Below are 22,330 nucleotides of genomic sequence, written 5' to 3'. Positions count from 1 at the left end.
GTATTTATTTGTTTATTCACTTATTTGTGTGTGTTTATTTACTTTCTTTGTAGATTTTTTCTTTTGCATCTCATCTCTGTAATTGGCATAATTGCACACATGATGCTGAAGAGTCACTGTTGATGCAGGGAAAAGCACTGATGTATTTTGTTTGCATCTAGCTCTTGTCTGCTTGGGTAATCTCATTATGTATATTGCCTGTTCTTTCCTATGTGCTATTGCTATGACTTCTGTGGTTTAGATCAGTTTAGTTTGTGTTTTAGAGTTGGTAGCTATACACACTGTATCCCAGTTCCCTGGCCCCATTGTGTGTGTAACCATGCTTTTATTTCGGTATTTATTTATATTGTGGCTCTGTATATTTGTGTGTGTGTGTGTGTGTGTGTGTGTGTGTGTATGTGCTAGGCCACCCGCAGGAGCTGACAGAGGAGGAGAAGCAGCAGCTATTGCACTCTGAGGAGTTTGTTATCTTCTTTGAGCGCAGCATTCGTGTGATGGAGCGAGCCCTTGCTGAAGACTCCAACATCTTTTTTGACTACAGCGGCCAGGACCTTGAGGATAAAGAGGGGTAAGGGCATATGTGCTCATGTGAGAAGGTGTGTGTGTGTGTGTGTGTGTGTGTGTGTGTGTGTGTGTGTGTGTGTGTGTGTACAGATAAATATGTGTGTGTATGACTCATGAGATTGGACCCAAGCATGGTCCTCCTTTGTTCTTCAAAGAAATACTCTCAAACCATCTCATTCATTCACAGTCTCTTATTAACATAGGATGATTATTCCAAACATGCACTCTCAAAATATGCTGGTAGACAGCATACCTCATTGCACAATGATCTGTAGCATCTCTACTCCTGGTTTTTTGTGCAGTATGCTATCACTGAGTTTGAGATTAGTGGATTTTTTTTTTAATTTTTCATAGCAGAATGATGTAGATTATTATTAACTATTTATTTATTTATTTATAAATATGCCAAACCTCTTTAATATAACTTATATATTAAAGTATATAAGTATGTGCTTCCCTCTCTGTTACTCTCGCACCCTGATTTAGAGACCTACAGGGAGGGTCTAGTCTGTCCTTCAGTCGTCTGTTCTATGATGAGCGCTGGTCAAAGCATCGGGTCATCACCTGTCTGGACTGGTCCCCACAGGTAGAGCGACCTCTCTGTCTGACCTACATGTCAGCACCTCCTCATTTCACAGGGGAATTCTCCCTCAGTTCTCACACACTCCTGCACTTCTTTTATGGTGCTCTTACTCACCTCTACTATCTTATTCCTTTTATTCCTTCTCTGTTTGGCCCTCTTCTTCATATTTGACTTGCTCTTCTTCTTCTTTTTCTTCTTCTATCTCTCTCTCTCTCTCTCTCTCTCTCTCTCTCTCTCTCTCTCTCTCTCTGCCTCTGTTTTCCCAGTACCCTGAGTTATTGGTGGCCTCCTATAATAACAATGAGGATGCCCCTCATGAGCCAGACGGTGTGGCCTTAGTGTGGAATATGAAGTTTAAAAAGACCACGCCTGAGTACATCTACCACTGTCAGGTAAACACAGTTCTCTCGGTGCAGTATGGTGCAATTCAGAGGAGCGTAGGAGTGTAGGAGAGCAGAAATTAAGTGACTGAAATAAAATATCATAGATATATGAGGCCCGAAGAATGTGCTGGGTTAAATGACCACTTGAAAATGAAAAATGAAAATATCATCAGGACAGCTTTTAATGCTGGAACAGAGGAACATATTTTGGAACCTATCTACTTGAGTCAGGACGAAAAAAATCTGTGTGAAAAAGGGTTGGTTTTGACGCTAATTATGAAAGCCCCTAGGCAAAGTGAGAGAGACTACCAAGTAAGCAAGTCTGAGGCAATGGCCTGATGTGAGGCTCGCCTCTCTCCCATGAGAGGCAGATATTATAGAGACATTTTTGTAATAAAAAGATGTGGCCTACCACTTCCTAATCCTGCCAGCCACATATGTTTGCCCACCCACATGGATGCATGTGCTGCTCCGTTTCCTAGGTCCAGCATGGCTTACACACACTCACACACACCAGAATCTAACATGTGAACACTCATATGCACACACACACTCCTGTACCCAGTTCCTACTTGCTTGGAGGCACATAACTGTTTTAAGCATAATACATGTGCCTTGATTTTTGGGGCAGTATCTTTAATCCTTTGTAGCTGTAGTTTTCACAGGGTGTCAGATCACTACATTATGTCATGGGTGTGATGGTATTATGTTGCAATTAACCACAGCAAGTTCTGACAATTAATTAGGGTGTTGTGTTGTAAAATATGGTTGTTACTATTATATTATCTGAAAATTAAAGCATGCTTGAGTTAGAACTGAGGTGAAAACATCTTTAAATAAAATAACTGTAGACCACTGTTGTTAGCGTTTTCAGATAAACTAGTGACAGTGGAGGAAGTTGTGATGCTGTGAGATAGCTTCTCTGAGAATGCTGGGTGCTGACGGGCACAAAAGATTAAATCTGTCCATACCTCTGCAGACCTGTACCCTGCTCCAGTTCTTACTGCTTACATAGCAGTAAGAGGCCTGGGCCTTCTCAGAGGCCTGGGCCTTCACTAGACCTCTTCTGCTTGGAGACAGAGAGAAGAATGTGCATTAGAGATACAGAGAGAGGGGGAGAGAGAGCAGGGAGAGGGGAAGGTTGTGGAAAACAGAGATGATCACGATCTCCGATCGCTTGGAGAGCAGTGGCAGCAGCCTTGTGCCGTTGGCGGAGGATGAAAGGCTTCAGTGCGGTGTGTGCATATTCCACCCCCTTCAAGGGAAGGCTTCAACCAGAGGTGCTCTCCGCCGTTAGGCAGGGATCAGATGGAGCTTAATGTGTGAGCATGTTTTGCTGTTCGTCCCCCTGAAACCACATGACCCCCCCCACCCAACCCCTACCCCCAACCCCTGGAGGTGTGTGCCTGCAGAAGCCGCACACTCCTCCATGGCCTCTCCTTATGCCTGCTCACCTCTCTTCTCTTCACCTCTCTGCCAGGGCTTCCCTCACCCTTGGCAGGCCCCTCTGCCGAGTTCACTGTTTTTACAGCCATTTTGTCTACAGCCTTCCATAAATTGGATGCCTCCATTTTTACCACTATCTCTCTCCTATCTCTCTCTCTCTCTCTGTCTATTTTTGCCTCTTTTTCTTGCTGTAGTATCCTCCCATCCCCTTGTCTTATGACTTTCTTCTACTTTGTCTTGTCCCTATGGTGTCCGTAGTGTTATTGCACTGCTGTGCCCTGCTTTGAAGCCACTTCGTGGCCTTTGGCCCACCAGCCTGCTGTGCTAGTTTGAGTGGTGCTGTGCTGTTCCTCTGTGCTGGTTTGAACTGTGCTGTGCCATGATTGGATGCTGTGCGGGTTTAGACTGTGCTGTGCCATGCTGGGCTGCTGTGATGGTTGTCCTTCTCTTACCCACCTCTCCCTTGGGCCTTTCACCCTTAGACACCCCACAGCTTCCTCCAGCTGGCCTTTGGGCCACATCAAGAGCACACACCCAGGAAAAAAGCCCCTATGCCCCTGCAGATACTGTCAGCTCCAGTGCGCTGCTGCTGGGACTTTATCAATGTCATTCATGTGTTTTACGTGGGTAGCCTCTGGGTAAAGCACTGCTGGATGGTGGCGGATGGAGTTGCGTTGGTACACAAAGGCAAGTGTCGGAATGCTTACAACAGCTCAGCTCAAAGAGACAGTAAGAGAAGTGACTTTCTGTTTATTATACTCTCATATGGCCACGTATAGGTTTGCACTGTTCAGGATTTGGGTACTGGATTTGCTCTTGTCCCAAACAGTAGCAGTGCAAGTGGTGGTGTTTTTACCTCTTGGCTTTTAGTTTAAATGCAACCTTCTAGGCTGAAAAAATGGATATTGTAAACATCTCCTCATTAACCATAACTGTTCAATGGAAGGGCAAAGTTAGAAATCAGTTCTTTCCTATTGCAAATGGCCTTTAAATAATCATTGAATACCTGACGCATATTTCATCATAACAGAGGCAACTTTATGCTCCTTTAGTTTATCAGTAGGCCTTGCAAGAAGAGTTACTGTCATAGTCTTGAAAAACAAGCTTGAGACAGAATGAACTGAGAAAAAAATGAGTGTGAGAGAGCGAGCATGTGAGCGAGAGAACAAGAAAGAGAATAACTGCTCACATAGATACTTTTTTTCCCTTTCTTCTCGGAGAGGGAGATATGGTATTACACGGCCTGCGCCAGCGACCACAGAGTGACAAAATCTGCGGGGTGCCATTAGGGGAGAAGCGGAACGAGCGAGCTAGGGATGCTGGGGAGGATGGTGCGCTGCATCTGGAGCTGATAAGCTTTGCTGGGAACCATATGATTGTGGTGGTAAGGGAGGAGGCGTGGATTGCCGCTGGTGAATGTCCTGTCTGTTGCGCAGTCGTCCCCTCTCCATCTCCCCCCTCCCCTCCCCAAAACAAAGAGGGTGCACAAAGACAGGAGTGTTTCCCTCCGCAAACCCTCTCCCCATACCATCTCTCATCACGCGTTAGCTGAGCATATTATTCCATACAGAAGACTTCCCATTAGTATAACCTTGTCTGCCAAAAGCACTTAGGCCTAGTGAAGGGGCTTAAAGTGTGGCTCTATGATGTAAACACACTCGGCTGATGCTGGAAGGTGCAGACAATCTCGAGGGTTTTCTCTTCTTTTTTTTCCATGCCACTGTTCAAGTTTAGCAGCAAGGTGGAAATATGTTGTGAGATTGTGTTTTTACGGAACCTGTCAGTTCGAGTCATGTGACTGGAACTGTCTTCACAGAAGAGGGCCACTGGCTGAGCAAGCAATGAGAAATGGCCCATTTGAGTCGAATTTCAATGACCAAGTTGGTTAAAAGTGGAACAGTTCAGATATCATCAGAGGAGACTCATGTAGCCACTTTCAATCTAGGTGGCATGGGAAAGTGTCTACCTGAGTTGTTAGACTTGTTTAAACTGTTTTAAGAAGATATTATGACAGTTTTAAAGACAAGACCTTTTTAACAGACAACCACATGTTCTTTGATGACATATATGCACAGGATAGACTATGATGCAAGGCCTAATTTCCTGTTTGGCAAGATTGGCAAAACAGCCTACTGGGACAAATTGAGCTAATTCCAGTAGCATGGTAGCTGTCTGTTTAAACACTGAGCTTAGTATTTATTGAGCTTCACAGTAAGTATATGGAGTTCAGTCACATGGTTCTGCTAGTTAAGATGAGGGAGCAAATAGGGTTGAATGCAGGATTCTGCATATGTTGTGAATATACATGGTCTTTTCATCCACCAGCATCTCTGCCATGTTTATATTCTGACTTTAAAGAGAGCTCATATGACTTGTCAGATTTATCTGTAGAGGGAAGGATCATTTTGAATTTATGTAGTGGCAGTAATGAGTAAAGCATACATCATCTGTTTATGACTTTGAGATCATTGCTGGACAGATTATTTATTACAAAACCAGAGTGATTGCAACTTCCAGCTAATGTCTGCTCTCTTGATATCACAAATGGCCACCCTGCATGTGAAGGTAAATGTGAGTGTGCAATGTCAAATGAGAACTGGGGAAAAAAGGAAATTTTCATGTATCATTATCTACCAGTCTATGGCCAAATTTCTTATATGAAAATTTACTGTCAGTACCAAGTTTTACCATCATGAGTGTTGGCTATAAATAGCTAATGAAGATTCTCTCTGTAAAGCTCTTGCTAGCTTGGAATGAAGTGTAGGTCCTAAGCTCCTGGAGTCATGGGCAGCCAGAGTGTGATGCTGATATTTGTAGTGATGGCTCAGAGCAGAAAGCCTCCGGACAGAACAAGGGCTTATGGTAGGGGTAAAGGCCGGGGGCTAGCGCTGCCCGTCTTCTTGCTCGGCTGGCTCTCCTGAGAAGCGGTTTTAGCTTACCATACTTCATTAAAGCTCTGATTAATGGCTTCATAGTGGAGTTATTACCTTCTTGTTGTGGTGACCTGGGCTTGTGTTCATTAGCCCAGTAATGAGCCCATTCTGTCTAAGCGTCTCCCTGATGCATGACTCAAGCAGATAGAAAGAAGACCTTATGAAACTGGAGAGAGAGAAAGAGAGAGAGAAAAAAGGAATAAGACAGAAAGAGGCTGTGAGGAAAGGACATATTGTCAAAGCAAAAGAGTCTATAAGGAGGAGAGTTCAGAGGTCAGGCCAGAGGAGAAAGTGGTGCCTTGATGCCGCAGCGGCCTCATGTTTTCACTTTACTGATCATCACCAGTCATGAAGCAGAAACACTTATTTAAGCAGGCCAACTAATCAGACTGGTGATTGGGTGATAGAAGGAACAGGCTAATAGAAGCCTTTTCCAGCTCTTAAAAAATGTAATAACTTTTGGGAAGCTTTGGGAGGGCTGTTCACTAGCGTGTGACAGCCAATTCAATGCACATTATCTATTTTTTAACATATATTTCACAATATCATGTTCCTCAGTATCTGTCCTAGTTGTGGCTTTTGAGTCAGTCACACAATCACTCAAATCCTTTCTCTGAGTTTCCAAATAATCTACCATCTGACCATCAAACACTTTTGTCTTAATGTGCTTAAACCTTAAACCAGATTGCCTGAGTGTCCCATGTACAAACAAACCCAACTCTGGGAGCTTTTTTGTTTCTTTGATGGCCAGTGCTTCAACTTTATTTTTTCCCAACCAGTTGGGTTTATTTTAAGTCCTTTTAAAAAACCATGTCACATCTTTGCAAGCCATGCTTTTTAAGAGAGGGGAAAGAGAGCTGGAAAAGAGAAGCATGTTTTCTTTTGCTCTGGTTTGTTTTCCAGTCACTTTAAAATGAACTCAGGGTGCATGACTTGGCGGCCGCAGCTGGCGTGCTGAAAGGCGGAGACGCTCTCACTCTCTGCCACTGTAGGAGAGTGCTAAGAAAACAAGCTCCTGGTGCTCCTGTCTCATCACCCACCCGACCTGCTGCAGTGGCCAGGCAGGATGTGAGAGGATGCCTCAGCCTGGCTCCATGTGATAATTGGCAAGCAGAGTTAATTCACATATATGTTCAGTAAAAGGGGCGCATGGTCCATCCAAACTGTTTGTTAGTCCCATGTTCATTGTTGAAGGAATCCATGTGAAAATGTGAAAGCGCAAGCTCAATTTTCATTATATGAACACTCACGAGGAACGAGATTCTCAATAAAAGTGAAGACAGAGGCGAAGTTCAAGTCCAAGGCTGTCACAACAAAAGCCACGCTTCTCGCTCCACTGCACGCTGCCTATGGCGCTGTAATATAAAACTGCTGTGCCCACAATCCCCTGCATTGTTGTGTTCTTCACCCCAAACCCACCCCTGCGCAAGATCTTTACAGTGAACTCATCGGCAGCATGCCTCTCTCTCTCCCTCTCTCTATCTCTTGCTCTCTATCTTTCTCTCAGTCACTCTCTGTCTTGTCCTAATTATCTTGTTGTCTGTTCTCCTCCCAAGTCTCCCGTGGTGTCCGTGGGTTTTGCCCGCTTTCATCCCAATCTACTGGTGGGTGGCACATACTCGGGGCAGATTGTGCTCTGGGACAACCGTAGTCACAGAAGGACACCGGTCCAGAGGACACCGCTCTCTGCAGCAGCACATACTGTAAGCCCTGCACAGCACAGAACACACCAATCCTTTACCTGCTTGGATCACACCCTCAGTCTGAAAGAGCCAAGATCAAAAGTTCCAACATTCTCACCCAACACACTTATGGAAGTTGTGGATAGCTGTAGATAATCGCATCAGAGACCAAGGGCTGTACCAAGGTATAACACTGATTATTCCCTATTAAAACAACCTTAGCACCACAAAAGTACCCTCAATTAGTGCAAAAGGGAGGTTTCAGCACAATCCGAGGCAATGAGCCCCATCTAACTCCATGTCATGCAATGAGGAGAGCACAGGCCAGAGGTGGAGGAGGAGGTGCATGGACCACATTGTGCTGCACAGCCACACACATGGCCCCTGAATACCATACATGCTGAGGGTTTAAACTCCCGTGCCCTCAATAATGAAAGCCTATGTCCCGACCTCCAGCTCGGCAAGCCGCCCGCCCCTCTCAAAAGGCCCATTGTTGGCCAACAACAAAAATCAATTTGATGGCAATAATGACAGAATGGATTCACACAATCAACTGTATTTGCACAGTGGCAGATGCCGGTGCCAAGTTTAAGTAAGGCACTGCTGCACATCCGTTATCTGGCGATGGAGCACAGTCCCGGTATTGTGCTTTTGTAAAGCCAGAGTATAGCATGGAGGTATTTTAGGATGTTCACTTCACACAAGGTATTATACTGTCATATATTTGCATTTTTACAGTTGATTTAAGGGTAAAAGGTATTTCAGAACTTAGTAATTTGCTTGTCAATGTGTGATTTAAAACCTTACGTCCTCTACTGCTGTAGCATCCAGTGTACTGCGTAAATGTGGTGGGGACCCAGAACGCCAACAACTTGATCACAGTGTCCACAGATGGTAGGATGTGCTCCTGGAGCTTGGACATGCTCTCCCAGCCACAGGTTAGCACTGTTCTATGGCCTCTTTTCACCCTGCTCACCAGCCACACTGAGACCCTTCTGCAGCTCTTCTAGGAACTGGGACCACTGGCTCTTCTATATCTTTACAGTATTTAAAGCTATATGGTCAATACTTTGAGTAACAATATTCTTAACGTAATATCTGACTGCATGCTATGTTAGCATTGTATGACGTCTTCTGAAGCATGCTGGTGTGTTGCAGGAGAGCATGGAACTGGTATATAACAAGTCTAAACCAGTAGCTGTGACTGGAATGGCATTCCCTGCGGGAGACGTCAATAATTATATTGTGGGTAGCGAGGAAGGAACAGTGTACACGGCATCCAGACATGGCAGGTTAGTGGTGCAAAAAAACACACACAGACACACGCATGCATGCATGCACATACGCTTTGTGACCACTTTACTGGACACACCTGCTGTATAGCTGTGCATAAGTAGCTTTTACAGTAGGTTGTAATTTATGATCCCCGTTTTTGGCACCACTATTACACTTGAATATCTATTGGATAACTACTGTAAAATGACTGACAAAGTCTTGTACCCTAACCCACTTATATTTGCCTCCATTGATCTACTTTTGACCAGTGGGCAAATAGTTCAATGCACCAATAAATACAATAAATAAGTATTTGTATGCTAAATTATTTTTAGAAAGAGGCATGCCCCCCTATTATGTGAATGATAATGATGTCCTTATTAGTTGGAAGCCAACTAACTTAGAAGTTGAATGTCCAAGAACTTTAAGGTGAGAACATAGTTTCATAGTTTTTGATGGAGGCAGTTTTGATTCCCTATTCATGTAATTAGCTCCTCTCATTTTGACATAGATCAAAATTCTGATACATTCTTTAGCCTTATACATTAATTTGTAAATGGTTTATGTATGTAGGCATCTAAAATGTCCAGACTACACCTGCTCTGATGTCAGAAAAGTTCAGGAAATGTTTAGGAAAGAGGTCATTGAACTAGAGCAGCAGCAACATCTTTAGAACCCAACCAAGTCATCTCAAGATTTGCCTTGGCACATTCCTATACTAAATGTCTCAGCTATGGCTCCAGCATGCCTTCCCCATACCATGCTATGCTACTTAGACAAGACACACATAGCTATTTTCTTATGGCCTTATTCCTAATCTTCTCTGACCACCACTTATATAACTGCAACCTGATAGATAAGGTCAGTGGCCACCTTAAATGAGGGAACAATCCAAATAGAAGAATAGAGTTTTATCTTATCGAATCTGTTAATAGCCTTCAACATGTCCTTTCCTAGCCCTGCAATGTACTCTTTACTGTTAAGTACTGTGCTATACCACAAACCTAAACGTTCAACATTTCTCCAGTACAGAGTATCAAAGCATTGTCAGTAAAAAAGTTTTCCTGCGCAGGTTTTCCCCTAACAATAGACTAACCTATAGACTTACAAGTTTTAACCTTCAACCTTGACCACTTAAGATTGTCACTCAACTTCAAGTAACTGCCGGGTACATGGAAGAGTAGTTGTGAGGGTTGTCATCATCCCTGTGTGCTCTGATAGCAGGGAGTCGGGTACTATCCTGCAACCTCTCACCACCACCAAGCCATTCAGAAGCCCTAATTATCACTTCTATTGCCATGGTAAACACCAGTGATGACATACTACAACCTGTCATTATATCCATTTCCAAATACTGCCAACATGTAGTATACTCATGTGTATTAAAATCGAAAAACCTTCAAAATAATCTCTCACATACATAATAATACTAACCAGTACTTGAAATAAAATTACATAACACAATATGTGGTACTGAGCTAAAGGCATTAGCAAGATTAAAATCGTCTACAATTTTAGGTTGTCTTAAAATTGTCTCCAAAGCGATGACAACATAGCAGGTGCACACACACCTTATGTGCACACAAATCCACTCATACACGGCTGAGCACAATTTGACTGCAGTGATGTGTCTGCTGCAGTAAAGCTGGAATCTGTGAGATGTTTGAGGGCCACCAGGGGCCAGTGACTGGCATCAGCTGTCACAGTGCTGTGGGCCCTATCGATTTCTCCCACCTGTTTGTCACCTCGTCCTTCGACTGGACTGTCAAACTCTGGAGCACAAAGGTAAACAAGGGAAGCACAGTTCATTCTCTGGCCAGATAGATAAATACATAAAGACATACATACATAGAAACATACCTTACAGGAAGGTATTCCAATATGAATGTCTGTCATTTTCTCTAAAAAGTTACGTCCAAGTTGACATATCTAACCGTAGTTATCTGGTCATGCTTGGCTAAGTATAGGTTCAGTAATAAACCAATTAAACTGATGAACAGCTTCATGTATTCAGAAAAAAAGTTTATGGGTCTGTCATCAGAGTAAAAAGATTTGGAATTAATTCCTTCCATTCATTCATGCACTGTTTGTCTGATGTTTCTACAATTGTGCTTTGTACCGTACCTGACAGTGAGGGACTTGTTAAAATATTGGGACTAGTATAATTTAAATCACTAGTATAAATCACTCAAGAAAATTCACTTGGACAACCTTAAAGCTTAATGTCATTACATAATGTTCATATGGCCATACTATTTGTTCTGTGAGCTGTCACTTCATGTTTCCCATGTAAGCAAATTGTGTGTTAACTATAATAGTCCTGGGAGTGAGGAGAGCGAGTGTGTCTGGGACAGACAGAGAGCAGAGTGCTGGCCTGCTGCAGCCTTGGTCTGGCAGCTGGCGGGTGGTGGAGGCAGGGTGATGATTACATGTCCAGGGCTCCCAGGACGGCTGGACTGGTGCCAGCAGCCTCAAGCTCTATCCTCCAGCAGAGGAAGGAAGGAGCACAGAACCTCTCAACTGAGGTTCAAACCGCAGCAGAGAGAGAGGGAGAGAGAAGGAGAGAGAGAGGGAGAGGAAGGAGGAGGAGATGTGGAGGGAGGAGGAGAGAAAGAGGGAGGTGGAAAGATGGGGGAGTGAAGGAGCGTTGACATGGGTCTGTTCTCAGATGCTGCCCTGCGTGTCTGCAGACATGGGCTTCAACCACATTCACCACAGGGAGGATGGAGAGAGGGAGAGAGAGAGGAGAAAAATATGAAGAATGGGAGCAAGCCTACATATTACAGGAGACACAGTAACATGGAAAACTGAGAAAGCTTAAAAGAATTGTATTAAGATTAAATGGTGAGGACAAAAGTAAAACAGGGCAAGATAGAAAAGCAGATAACCATTTGGTTATGTGAGGTCAGTTTTATACTGAAACTGGCCTATAAGTGGAATTACTGAAACAGACAAACTCAGAATTCAGGCAACAGATCAGCTGCAGATTTTTTATTGTGTCCACTCTTACAACTGTAAAGGCATAATGTGTTATAATGTTCAAAATGAGAATATTCCAAAAAAATATTCTAATTAAAAATATTAGCCTTATTAGCCTTACATAAACTGTACATTGTGCAATTTTGCCAGATATGAAAACATTCCAGAGATGTTTTGGATGTTTTTGGTTCTCCTTTGAGGAAAGCCACAGGAATGCTGGCCTGTCTCCTGCTCCTGTGTGCTCTGGGCACACCTTGCCTGGGGTTGCCTGGACCCACAGCATCTGTCTACACACTTTCTACAGAGACCTTTGGTAGCACACCCAATCACACACTTTTGTGCTCTGACGTGCAAATGGTGAGGCCTCAATTAGGTGAAAAAGGAGTATGCAGGCAGACTGATGACCTGGATGAGTTGGAGAACTGGGTCACATCCTGGCAGGTTCCTCCATTATTCAAAAGCATTATCCACAAATAATTGGCTTTACAGTGTAGCTTCCCCTGTGTCTGGTTTCTGAATAACCAGAACTGATGTGAATGAAATCCTCTCCTCTTTGGTGTTAGTGCACTTAATCAGGAGGAGCTAGTGGTTGTGCTACTCAGCAGCCCTCTGTTCTCTGGCTGGGATAGGCTGGGAGAGGTTGACATTGGCCTGATTTGAACCAATGTCCCATTGTGGCTAAGGCACAGCCAGTACTAATGAACATTCCGCCTGTGGAGTGCCCCTCGGCCCGAGCCGGGCATGGCTACCGTGAAGGCCTGGAGCTTGTCACAAAGACCATCACAAATAGGACCTCTGTGTGCTGATCACTAATGGCCAGGATGTGGGGGATAGAAGATGTTAGAAGAGTGAAGAGCAAATACAGGTGAAGGGAAGCAAGCGAATGGGGAAAAAAGAACCAGAGTTGCATAGCGCAACATGCCCAGCTTATTCAGGATGCATTAATAAAACCTGTCTCTGAGGATCAGTTTCCCCAAACTATGTAATTATATCCATTAGATTATGAAAACCCACTCCAAAAGAAGGTCATAGATTAACACTGTATACTGTGTTTAGCCATATGATCCAGACCTTTTAGGTCTGTGTATATGTATATATGCACAGTGCTCAGTTAGGGGACTTCTGAGTGTGGAGGGTGATGTGCAGAATTCTGTGTGGGTGAGGCTGCTTCACGACTGGCGCCTGCAGGATTTGGCTGTGGTGTCATGGATTAGATCTGCTGCTGTCGACTGCTTGGGCTGGCCCAATGAGAGGGTTCTTCTTTGCTTGTGGAAGACGTCCCCAGGTGTGGGCAGTGTTCAGCAGTATGGGCAGCCTGGCAGTGTTCAGCAGGTGTGGACAGTGTGGGCATTGCTTGGCAGCATAGGGAGTGTAGCAATGTGTGAGGTGTTCAACAGTATGGGCAGTGTGCCAGTGTTCAGCAGGTATGGGTTAGATTAGGTCTGGGCAATATCTGACATGCTCATGGTTATGTTGACATGGAATTCATGTTGTGTAGTGAGTCTAGGACCCTCCTTATTGTGGAAAAAAACATTGTTGAATGAATGTTCACTATATGGTCCAGGCCTACCTGGATTACCTATTGGTGGGACAAATCTGATAACTACCAAACTTGCTTTGTGTATGAAGTTCAGTTTACCATACATCCATACTGATTGTGGTCTGCCTACACTTGTGTAGGTTGGATATATTCAATTGCATAGATGTGCATTTCTCTCTTTCAGTTATTCATTAGTGTGTTGTGGTGTGGGAGCTGAGAGACACACTGGCTGCATTCCTCCTACCTAGCTGTCTCATCGGTACCTGTCCAGAATGCACAGTCATTCTCAGGAATTCTCATTCGTGCCTTCCCTCTCTCTCTCTCTCTCTCTCTCTCTCTCTCCTTTTCTTATTCTCTGTTTTCCTTTAGTTCTCTTTTTGTCTTTACCCCAGACAGCTGTTACACTAAGGTTACAGTACACCTTGGCGAGACTTTCATCTCATGTTTTTTATGACACTATGTGAGAGTGCAGAGGTTTTAATTAGCTTGTTCCCAGACAGGCCCCAAGGCTGCAGCAGCGCCACTGAGTCTACTCACTTTGCCTTCCCTCTCTGTTTCTTCCTCTGTCTTTCTCTCTGTCTCTCCCTCGCTCTCCCTTGAAACCTCCTCAGCTGTCTTTTTTTCTGACATTGCCTCCCATTCTTTCTCTCTCTCTCTCTTTCTACTTCCTGCTCCGTGTACCCCCAGCACAACAAGCCGCTGTACTCCTTTGAGGACAATGCTGACTATGTGTACGATGTCATGTGGTCTCCCGTTCACCCCGCACTGTTTGCTGCAGTGGACGGAATGGGCCGTCTGGATTTGTGGAACCTGAACAATGACACCGAGGTAATTCACACACACGCATACATGCATGCACACACACGCACACACACGCCTACCTTGGCCTCGTGGTCTCCCAGGCCAAGCTCTACACCATGCTAACACCCCCTAAATATACACACAGACAGGCATGCATACACACACACCAACACACACATGCACACACAAACATGCTGCAGATGGCTAGCTTGGCCTCAGGCTCTCCCTAGCCAAGCTCTAGACCATGCTAACACCCCCTAAAATCACACACAAGCACAATTATACACACACGCACACACACACACACACACACACACACACACACACACACACACAGACAGACATACACTCATACACAGACACACACACGCACACACACACAGCCATGCTGGGTTAGAGCTGCATCAAAACAACAACAGGCTTCTCTCTGTGTGGGTGTCTCCCCACAGCCTGCCCTTAAATCAGCCCTCTGACAGCTCCCACTAAACTCTCCCCTAGCGCTCTTACAACACACACACTCACACACACACGGGATTTGCAGTATAATCACTCCGATGTGTGTGGATTCCTCTCTCCCCAGTGCTCCAGAGTCATTAAGTTCCCATGGGCGGCAGCCCAGCTCAGTGGTTTAATCTGGTCCTCTGGGGTCATGGTGCCTCAGGACCTCCAACAACTGCACTAAAAATCTAAAAGCCACTCAGCCACTGAGACCATCAGTGCTGTCACATGAGACAGTGTTCCTAGCTGCCTTGCGTAGTGTTTGTCCTGCTCTACTACACACAGCTGCACCCATAATGTGCTTGGTGATAATTTGTACACTAAACTATTGGATTAGTGGTTCAGGTTAGGACACTGAAACAGGACACTGATGGATGTTCTTTTTTCATTTTTTTTTTTACATTTACAGTGGTTGAAAACATTTATAAATATATATTGACCAAAATATGAAATTTGTATAATTAGTCATATCAAACAGCACAAAAACTCAATATAATACTCTCCTATACATTCAGTCAGTATATAAGACAAACCCTATCAGTCACAATGGTTTAGACATCATATTTAAGACAAGAGTAGATGAGCCTTTTTACATTTTCCTTGACTTATCTAAACTCATCTGTCAAACACACACACACACACACACAAACACACACACACAGAGCTACCTAACCACCAACAGTTCTTCATCATCAACTTCAAGAAATTCACCCAAAACACCATTAGCAGTCTGTGGAAATGCCTGGTTCCAATTTACGCAGGGAGAAACTAACAGCCAGCGTAACCTTGCAGTTGACTCTTGGAGGAAGCTGCTCGCTAATAGCACTCAGTCTGTGGTTAGCTGCTTTCAAAGCATGGAAGCTTTTGTATTAGTGCACACACGCTGCTGAAGCTTCCATGCTCCCTGACGACATGCGTCGGGCTTGTCTCAGCTGTCACAAGTAATAGACTGCAGTCTCTCTCACTCCCTCACACACACACACACACACACACACATATACACAAACACAAACACACACACACACACACATACACATACACAAACACAAACACATACACACAATTTTCATACAGAGTGGTGGAAAGAGAGGGAGAGATTCAGCACCCAGGTGCTGGCATTGTCAGCTCTCTGATTCCTCTCATAGATTACTTGCAGCTTCCACTATGAGTTGCATATTTGTACAGAATGCGAATTAAGAGTGACTACTACAAGTTGTTGGAAAAATGAAAGGTGTCTCTTTAAACTGGGGTATTGCAAAAATGTATATCCATCAGTACAATTTTTAGTATTTTCCAAAAAAGTAGCTAGATATTTGTAAATCCCATGTAAAAGCAGCAGTCAATGAGAATTTAGCTCAAATAAATGAATGAAATATCTGAAGTACTTGTGTTTCCCCCCTAGGTGCCCACAGCCAGTGTGAACATTGAGGGAGCTCCTGCTCTGAACCGTGTTCGCTGGGCCTCTGGAGGCAAGGAGGTGGCTGTGGGAGACTCAGAGGGGCGTCTCTGGATCTATGACGTGGGAGAGGTATGCTACAAGTGGTGCCGAAAACTGACCTAAAATCCGTTATCAAGATAACTAACCAGTACAATGAAGCAACTAGGCACCCTTGGTCACACATTTTATTATATATATATATATATATCCCATCAAAATCTATAAATGATGACAAATTCCTCTCCAAGAGAAAAATAACTCTTCATAATTAACTTTAGGCACATTGATATTGATATTTATATGTCAACTGTTCATGTTTAAAACAATAGATTACAGTATATATTTTTTGTAGTCTACCACTGCTTGCCATAGATGGGCTTGAGTAAAACCATTAACTTTCAGGCTGCAAGTTCTGCTGTAAATGTGGGGCAGCGTAGGGCAGGAGAGCTTCTGGCAGGGCATTAATGCACCTCTGTTCTCTCTCTCACATTAAAGGCCTTGCATGTTTACCAGCCTCCAAGCCTTGCTGGGATTGTTTGGGTTTCAGCGCTTTTCTTTATCCCTTATTTTAAAAACAGCCTCCGCATGACCTAACCACTGTCACAGAGCAGAAAGCCTCCATGACTCCCATGTTTGCCGTGGGTTTTTTTTGGAATCTGGTTTATTCCTTGTGTGTGGGGCAGGGATAATTTTAGCCTTGCGTAGTGTGGTAATTGGAGAGTCTGCTGGTTGGGCGTGTGGTCGCTTTGGCTTGATGATAATGGTGGGTCATCAATAACATGAGTGAAGCTGAAGGCTTTTATGCTGGAACCGAGTGAGGACTTATTTACCATAAGCTGGCCATGAAGGCGGGAAAAAAAAGCCCACAACATGCCTGTGTCCTCAGGGAATAGAGTGGTAGGGGGCACTCGTGCACTCTCAGGGGATCATTGCTCCCAACCGCGGAGGTCCCTTTGTGCCATATTTAAATATTTGCTTGAGGTCTTGGCAGTGTGCTTCCACTGGCTCAGACTCATGTTACATACTCTGTAGCTTAAATATCCCTTTACTGATCTACAACCTAAGTTATGCACAAATATGTTCTTAACAGTTAAAATGTTTTCACTCATTTTTTACATACACTGGAATGTTTACAATGCAGTTGCTTTGTGTTGGTCTTCTGAGCATCTAATAAACATAACTGGAGTCTGGTGGTGTTTTTCTGTGGAGCTTGTAGGGGTCATGTCCTAATGATGTTCCGTGAAGGCCCCCTGCAGAGTGGTAAAAGGGCTTGATTCGGCGTTTGGTTTAGACGTAACTGTCATCTCCTCCCACTTCTCTATTCCTGCTTAATTACAGCCTGCATGTCTCTCACTCTCCTGCATGGCCCTGGAGGCAGTCGGTCCTTTCTCGTCATCTGACTCTGAGCAGAACGTGACAGTACACTCCCCCCACTGCCTCATGCTGCCCATCTCCTCTCTGCATAAATGTTCACCATCCAAAGTGATTACCATTCTTTTCCACAGTCAGAGTGCTCAGACGGTCTCCCCTCCACTCCACTGCAATATTATAAGTTGTCCTGATGAGTCATGTAGGACTTTGCCACATGCTTTTGGTGGAGGGATTTGGTGCAGGTGTACTAAAGCTCTTTCTCTCTCTGTGGTCCATAGCTGGCGGCTGTGCACGGTGAGGACTGGGCACGCTTCGCCCGTACGCTTGTGGAGATCCGTGCCAACCGGGCTGACACTGAGGAGGAATGTCCCGTGGAGCTGGCAGCATAGAGACACATTCTCCAAGCGCCTTTAAGACCAACACTGTCCCACACCCACAGCCCTTGATTCCCAGACACTGATTAACATAGGCAACAGTGCACCACTGGTCACTTTTGTTTTCATTATAGTCATCACTATCTAGTATGCAGATTAGGTCAGCAGAAGGACCTGGCTTTGAAATTCTGCTGTGCTAAAGTCTGTAATTTCCATTCAGCAGTTTTAACTGATGTGATCAATCAGGCCATTGCTTTAAACTCTTTATATCTAGGTCTTCATACTTGACCAACACAAAGGCAAAGCCTGGAGTTGACTGACATGAAGTAAAATTATATTATGCTGCTAAGGGTCTTAGTGAAGCCCAGAAAGAAGAGCATTTGCTGTGCTTGTGCTGTGTGAATATTTTTATATTTAACTCCTGCATGACATACAGTAAGGGAGCAAGTCTTACAGATATTATGCGATTCTTTTAGCTGTTGCTAAAATGCTCAGTCTTCTACGTGAGATGTTTTGTTAGTCAATGACAGTGTTTTGTGCTTAATTTCATTATTTTATCCATACACAGGCCTCATGGTCTCATGGATGATCCTAATGCTAGAATATATGTGGCCAGGTGTTTCATGCTTTAATGCAAGTAATAAAATGATATACACTCTGCATTGGTTTTTTCCACCTCATTTTAATTAACATGTTCTCTGCATTAGCATTACACATATTGCTGCCGTACTTACAGTAAGGCCCAATCATTACACACTATATGTACATTCTACTACACTGTACAAATAAAACCAAATGAATAAATAAGAGTTTTATCATTTCTTAAAATTTATCATGGAAATTACTATATTTGGATAGGCCTAATCTGAAAATGTTCATACCAAACATGTAATACAAACACTTTAGAGAATCTATCCAAAAAGACAAGTGAGTTTTAAGATGTAAAGTAATCCCTTCACAGTGCATTGTGCTTCACAAACATGAACACTGAAGAATGATTTTTGGCACACAGATCAAGCCTAGTCCCAGACCAAACCCCTTTTGAGTGGAGAAACCCTGCTAAGAGTACATTCAGTCTAAGACTACACAGAACCTGTGTCCGGGAAAGTACATGACATTCAAATGTAACCCTTTCCATAGCAGTTGAAGATTACAGATTTCAGCAATTATAAGTCTTCCCTTCAAGTGCTACTTTGAACTCCATCTCAAAAGTGCTTATTTCACTAAGTGCTCTGAAGTATGTTGAGAGTTAATACACAGGGGGAAAGTGGGAGATCAGGTACATAAAAAATACATCTCTATCTTACAGCTGCATCCAAAAATTATTTGCCATTTCAAAGCTTGAATAATCAAATTTTCCTCTTGTTCATTTGATTACCCACCTCCAAAAAACTACTGTCCAGGATAGTCTACATTCAGGGGATGAGAACTAAAGAGTAAAGTGACTGATCAAGTAAAACATTTCCCAGGGACATTCTGCCTGCCACACTATCTTACTGACAATAATAGAAAAATAAGCTGTACAAATGAAATCCTAGAATACAATAAACCACTTCACAATTTACTTATCAACTGAAACACATTAAACTCTCCAACGAATAACTGATGATGTAGGAACAAATCATAAAAAAGGTGAAAAACATTGTTTCGTATCAACATTGCACTAATAAAATAAGTTTAAAGAAATGAGCCGGAAGAGCAAGCATTTGTGTGTGTATGTGTGTTTCCATACAATGTAATGTGCAGTACTGCCACCCAAAGGTGGACCAATTAGCCTCAAGGGTGGTCTGAAGTGGGTGTGCCAGTAACTTGAAATCTGGGTAGATGCAGTCCAAATTTATTCTCAATGCCTGCGAATGTGGCCACAGCCAACCTGTATCCACCAATGTGGTCGGGGTTGGGCGCCGGCAGGCTGATGCGAGACTTAGGAGGTGGCTCTGAGCCAGATGGCTTGCTGTGGTGAGAAGAGGAGGAGAAACCAAAAAAGGGGGGGGGGGGGAAGGGAGGAAGGTAGAGGAAGAGAAGACATTTTAAGTTTGACTATGTCCCATCATGAAGGATAAGCAACCTAATTGAATATTAAAATCATGAAAGAGCAATATTTTCATTTTAAGCAGTGAAACCCAAGAAAATGAACAGACCATAGTTTCTCTGAAACTTCTCCAATACGTACAAGCACAGGGACTATTTTAGCACATCAGTGGTCCATTTTAGCTAAGGCTGGGGAATAAAACCCAAAGTTTGGATCAACAAAAGTCAGAGCAATATTTGAAGCGGACTTGGAAGAAAGTTATAGGCTAATCAGCATGAAGTGCTTATCAAATGGTGTACGAAGAACCACATAAGTCTTTATCTTTATCTACGCTAAAAATCAGTCTATAGAAAAATCCATATATGTGATGATGTCTTTCACATACTTCAGCAATATTCCATGGGAAAATAGGATCTGTTTTACCAAGAACTGAAACCCCAGGACAGGCCGAGCCACTCTTCCTGTCTGAGACTCAAAGTCATGAAGCCTCAAATGACCATTTCTAGAAACGTCACCTTAAACCCCTATAAAGACACTGTCCACCACTACTAAAATCACACAGTGACAGTCCTCTCTGGCCACAACAGAGAGCTTTCAGTCAAAGTACTTGCTTTAAAAAGGAAACATGCTCTTCCAGGCACAAGCCTCTTCCAGCATTATAAGCCATAATGAAGTGCCTGGGAAGATGAAGGTGTTTTATATGAGGCCAGCCTTTTCTAAAGAGCCATCAATCAGTCTGAGATTTCCTGACATTTCAGTTCTCTGTGCAGCCATAGCGCATGTCCTATTCCTTTTGGCCTATTTTCCTCCCCCCACCCCCAGATTAAAAGGCTGTGGCATCTGAAAAGCAGCCTATTAAGAGGCTATCATAAAGCCCTGTATTCAGGTGAGACAGAAGGGGAGGGAGAGAGAAAGGGAAAGACACTTACTGTCCACCAAAGTCGATGTAGAACCATCTCTGCAGCAGCTCATAGGTCACCAGCGTAACGCCAAACTGAGGTGAGGAGCGGAACACTCGTGCTTGAGGAGAGAGAAAAAAATCTATTACCTTTAATTAAAGGATCAACAAGGGGTCACTCACAGCACACCTCAATCAAGCTGGCCCTCTCTTAGACAGGCCTTATTCAGAGCACCCTCAAAAATCCTAACAGATCCTTTGAAAGAGGTCAAGTGAACACAGCTGCTGATAAAGCTCTATCACATAATTAAGTTGGAAAGGAAAAAGAGAAGGGCCTGTTATAAATCTGTTGTGAACTGTATGGTATTCTTTGCGTGGCTGTCAGGAGTCAGTCAGCAGGTACCTGCAGCTCCTTTCCAGAAGGTGCGAGGTCCCTCCTCCCGTAGAATCTTCCAGAAACAGTCAATCAGTCCACTGTATGTGGTCTGGCCTGCACGGGCTGCCACTTGTAACCTGGTCTTGATAACATCAGCAGGGGTCACCAGAGATGCTGCAGGCATACCTAAAAACACAGAATGATCCCTCTTACTGGAGCTATTAAATATGGTTATGAAGATCAGGTTTATTAATTTATGTAAATATTATTCAGAAAGAAAAGCGACAGTTAAACCAATAACCAACAAGCAAGCCAGAAAAATCAAATTCTCCGCTATGATCAAACATCCTTTCTCTCCTTCACTTCTTGTCCATTGTAAAGTAATTGCAATCTCTAAGCCTGAAAAGAAATATTTCAGAGAAAACACCACGGAAAGACGGACTTCATTTTTATATTCAAGCCCTGATTGAGCGCTAAAGCATGGGTCACTGATTGACCCTTGTCCTGTCCTGCTAGAGGGGGCACACAATAGCCAGTAATGGGAGTGACACAAACCTGGCCTGCGTGGAGGCCCCGTGCCTGTGCCCCACTGCTCCACTTCAGCTCTGAATGGTCTCAATCACCAATGGCCGCTTGAACAAGCAGTATCATTATCAGGCCCACGCTCACCCACATTCATTGCCGTTTTTCTTTACTACACAAGGCAGGCCATTCTGCTCTGATAGGCCAACCATCTCTCCACTCAAGGGCTGACCTGGAGAGCCCACCTGCACAGCGGACATCTGTTCCCCTGTAGGGAGAAGCAGAGAGGCCCCCGGATAGGGCTGAATAGGGTATGCGGGCTCTCGGATCCACCAGCACAGACTTATTGCCACTTTAGCCATTGGAGGCCGAGGGCGAGTGTCACAGGGCCACGTCCGGATCTGCCTACAGAAGCTGGGCAAGCTCTAGCTAGGATCCAGAATTCTGCTACACAAATAATGGTGGGCAAACCAAGTATATAATTCAATTTTCAATTAGCTACTGTTAAATGATGAAACGAATGATGCCTGCTGTACAGGCATACCTAATCTTAAAGTGTGTTTTAACCAGCCGGCAGCACTGACAAAAATAAAATGCTGGTGGCAGGCAGGAATGGCATGCTTGCTTTAACCATA

At 43.9% G+C, this 22,330-nt stretch overlaps 2 protein-coding genes across 11 annotated transcripts in view; one reads left to right on the top strand and one right to left on the bottom strand.

Moving 5' to 3' along the window:
- Positions 1 to 18,527, top strand: part of LOC113578673 (cytoplasmic dynein 1 intermediate chain 1) — a 41,868-nt gene extending 23,341 nt beyond the window's left edge. For all 8 annotated transcript variants that reach the window (XM_035529455.1, XM_035529454.1, XM_035529458.1 and 5 more), the window contains 10 exons: positions 406 to 568; positions 1,051 to 1,150; positions 1,414 to 1,539; positions 7,466 to 7,612; positions 8,416 to 8,529; positions 8,750 to 8,883; positions 10,507 to 10,651; positions 14,073 to 14,213; positions 16,087 to 16,212; positions 17,772 to 18,527. In XM_035529455.1, the coding sequence (XP_035385348.1) occupies positions 406 to 568; positions 1,051 to 1,150; positions 1,414 to 1,539; positions 7,466 to 7,612; positions 8,416 to 8,529; positions 8,750 to 8,883; positions 10,507 to 10,651; positions 14,073 to 14,213; positions 16,087 to 16,212; positions 17,772 to 17,882 (1,307 nt within the window). In that variant the 3' untranslated portion in view covers positions 17,883 to 18,527. The remainder of the gene's footprint in view (positions 1 to 405; positions 569 to 1,050; positions 1,151 to 1,413; positions 1,540 to 7,465; positions 7,613 to 8,415; positions 8,530 to 8,749; positions 8,884 to 10,506; positions 10,652 to 14,072; positions 14,214 to 16,086; positions 16,213 to 17,771) is intronic.
- Positions 18,528 to 18,529: 2 nt separating this feature from the next.
- Positions 18,530 to 22,330, bottom strand: part of LOC113578672 (calcium-binding mitochondrial carrier protein Aralar2) — a 33,987-nt gene continuing 30,186 nt past the window's right edge. For all 3 annotated transcript variants that reach the window (XM_027012074.2, XM_027012075.2, XM_027012076.2), the window contains 3 exons: positions 21,201 to 21,359; positions 20,829 to 20,919; positions 18,530 to 19,821 (listed from right to left, as the gene is read on the bottom strand). In XM_027012074.2, coding sequence (XP_026867875.1) covers positions 19,644 to 19,821; positions 20,829 to 20,919; positions 21,201 to 21,359 — 428 coding nt within the window. In that variant the 3' untranslated portion in view covers positions 18,530 to 19,643. The remainder of the gene's footprint in view (positions 19,822 to 20,828; positions 20,920 to 21,200; positions 21,360 to 22,330) is intronic.

Source organism: Electrophorus electricus, chromosome 8 (assembly GCF_013358815.1).
Source record: "Electrophorus electricus isolate fEleEle1 chromosome 8, fEleEle1.pri, whole genome shotgun sequence".
Taxonomy (NCBI): Eukaryota; Metazoa; Chordata; class Actinopteri; order Gymnotiformes; family Gymnotidae; genus Electrophorus; species Electrophorus electricus.
Note: the sequence above shows the minus strand (reverse complement) of the source record. Positions and strands in the feature narration are given on the sequence as shown.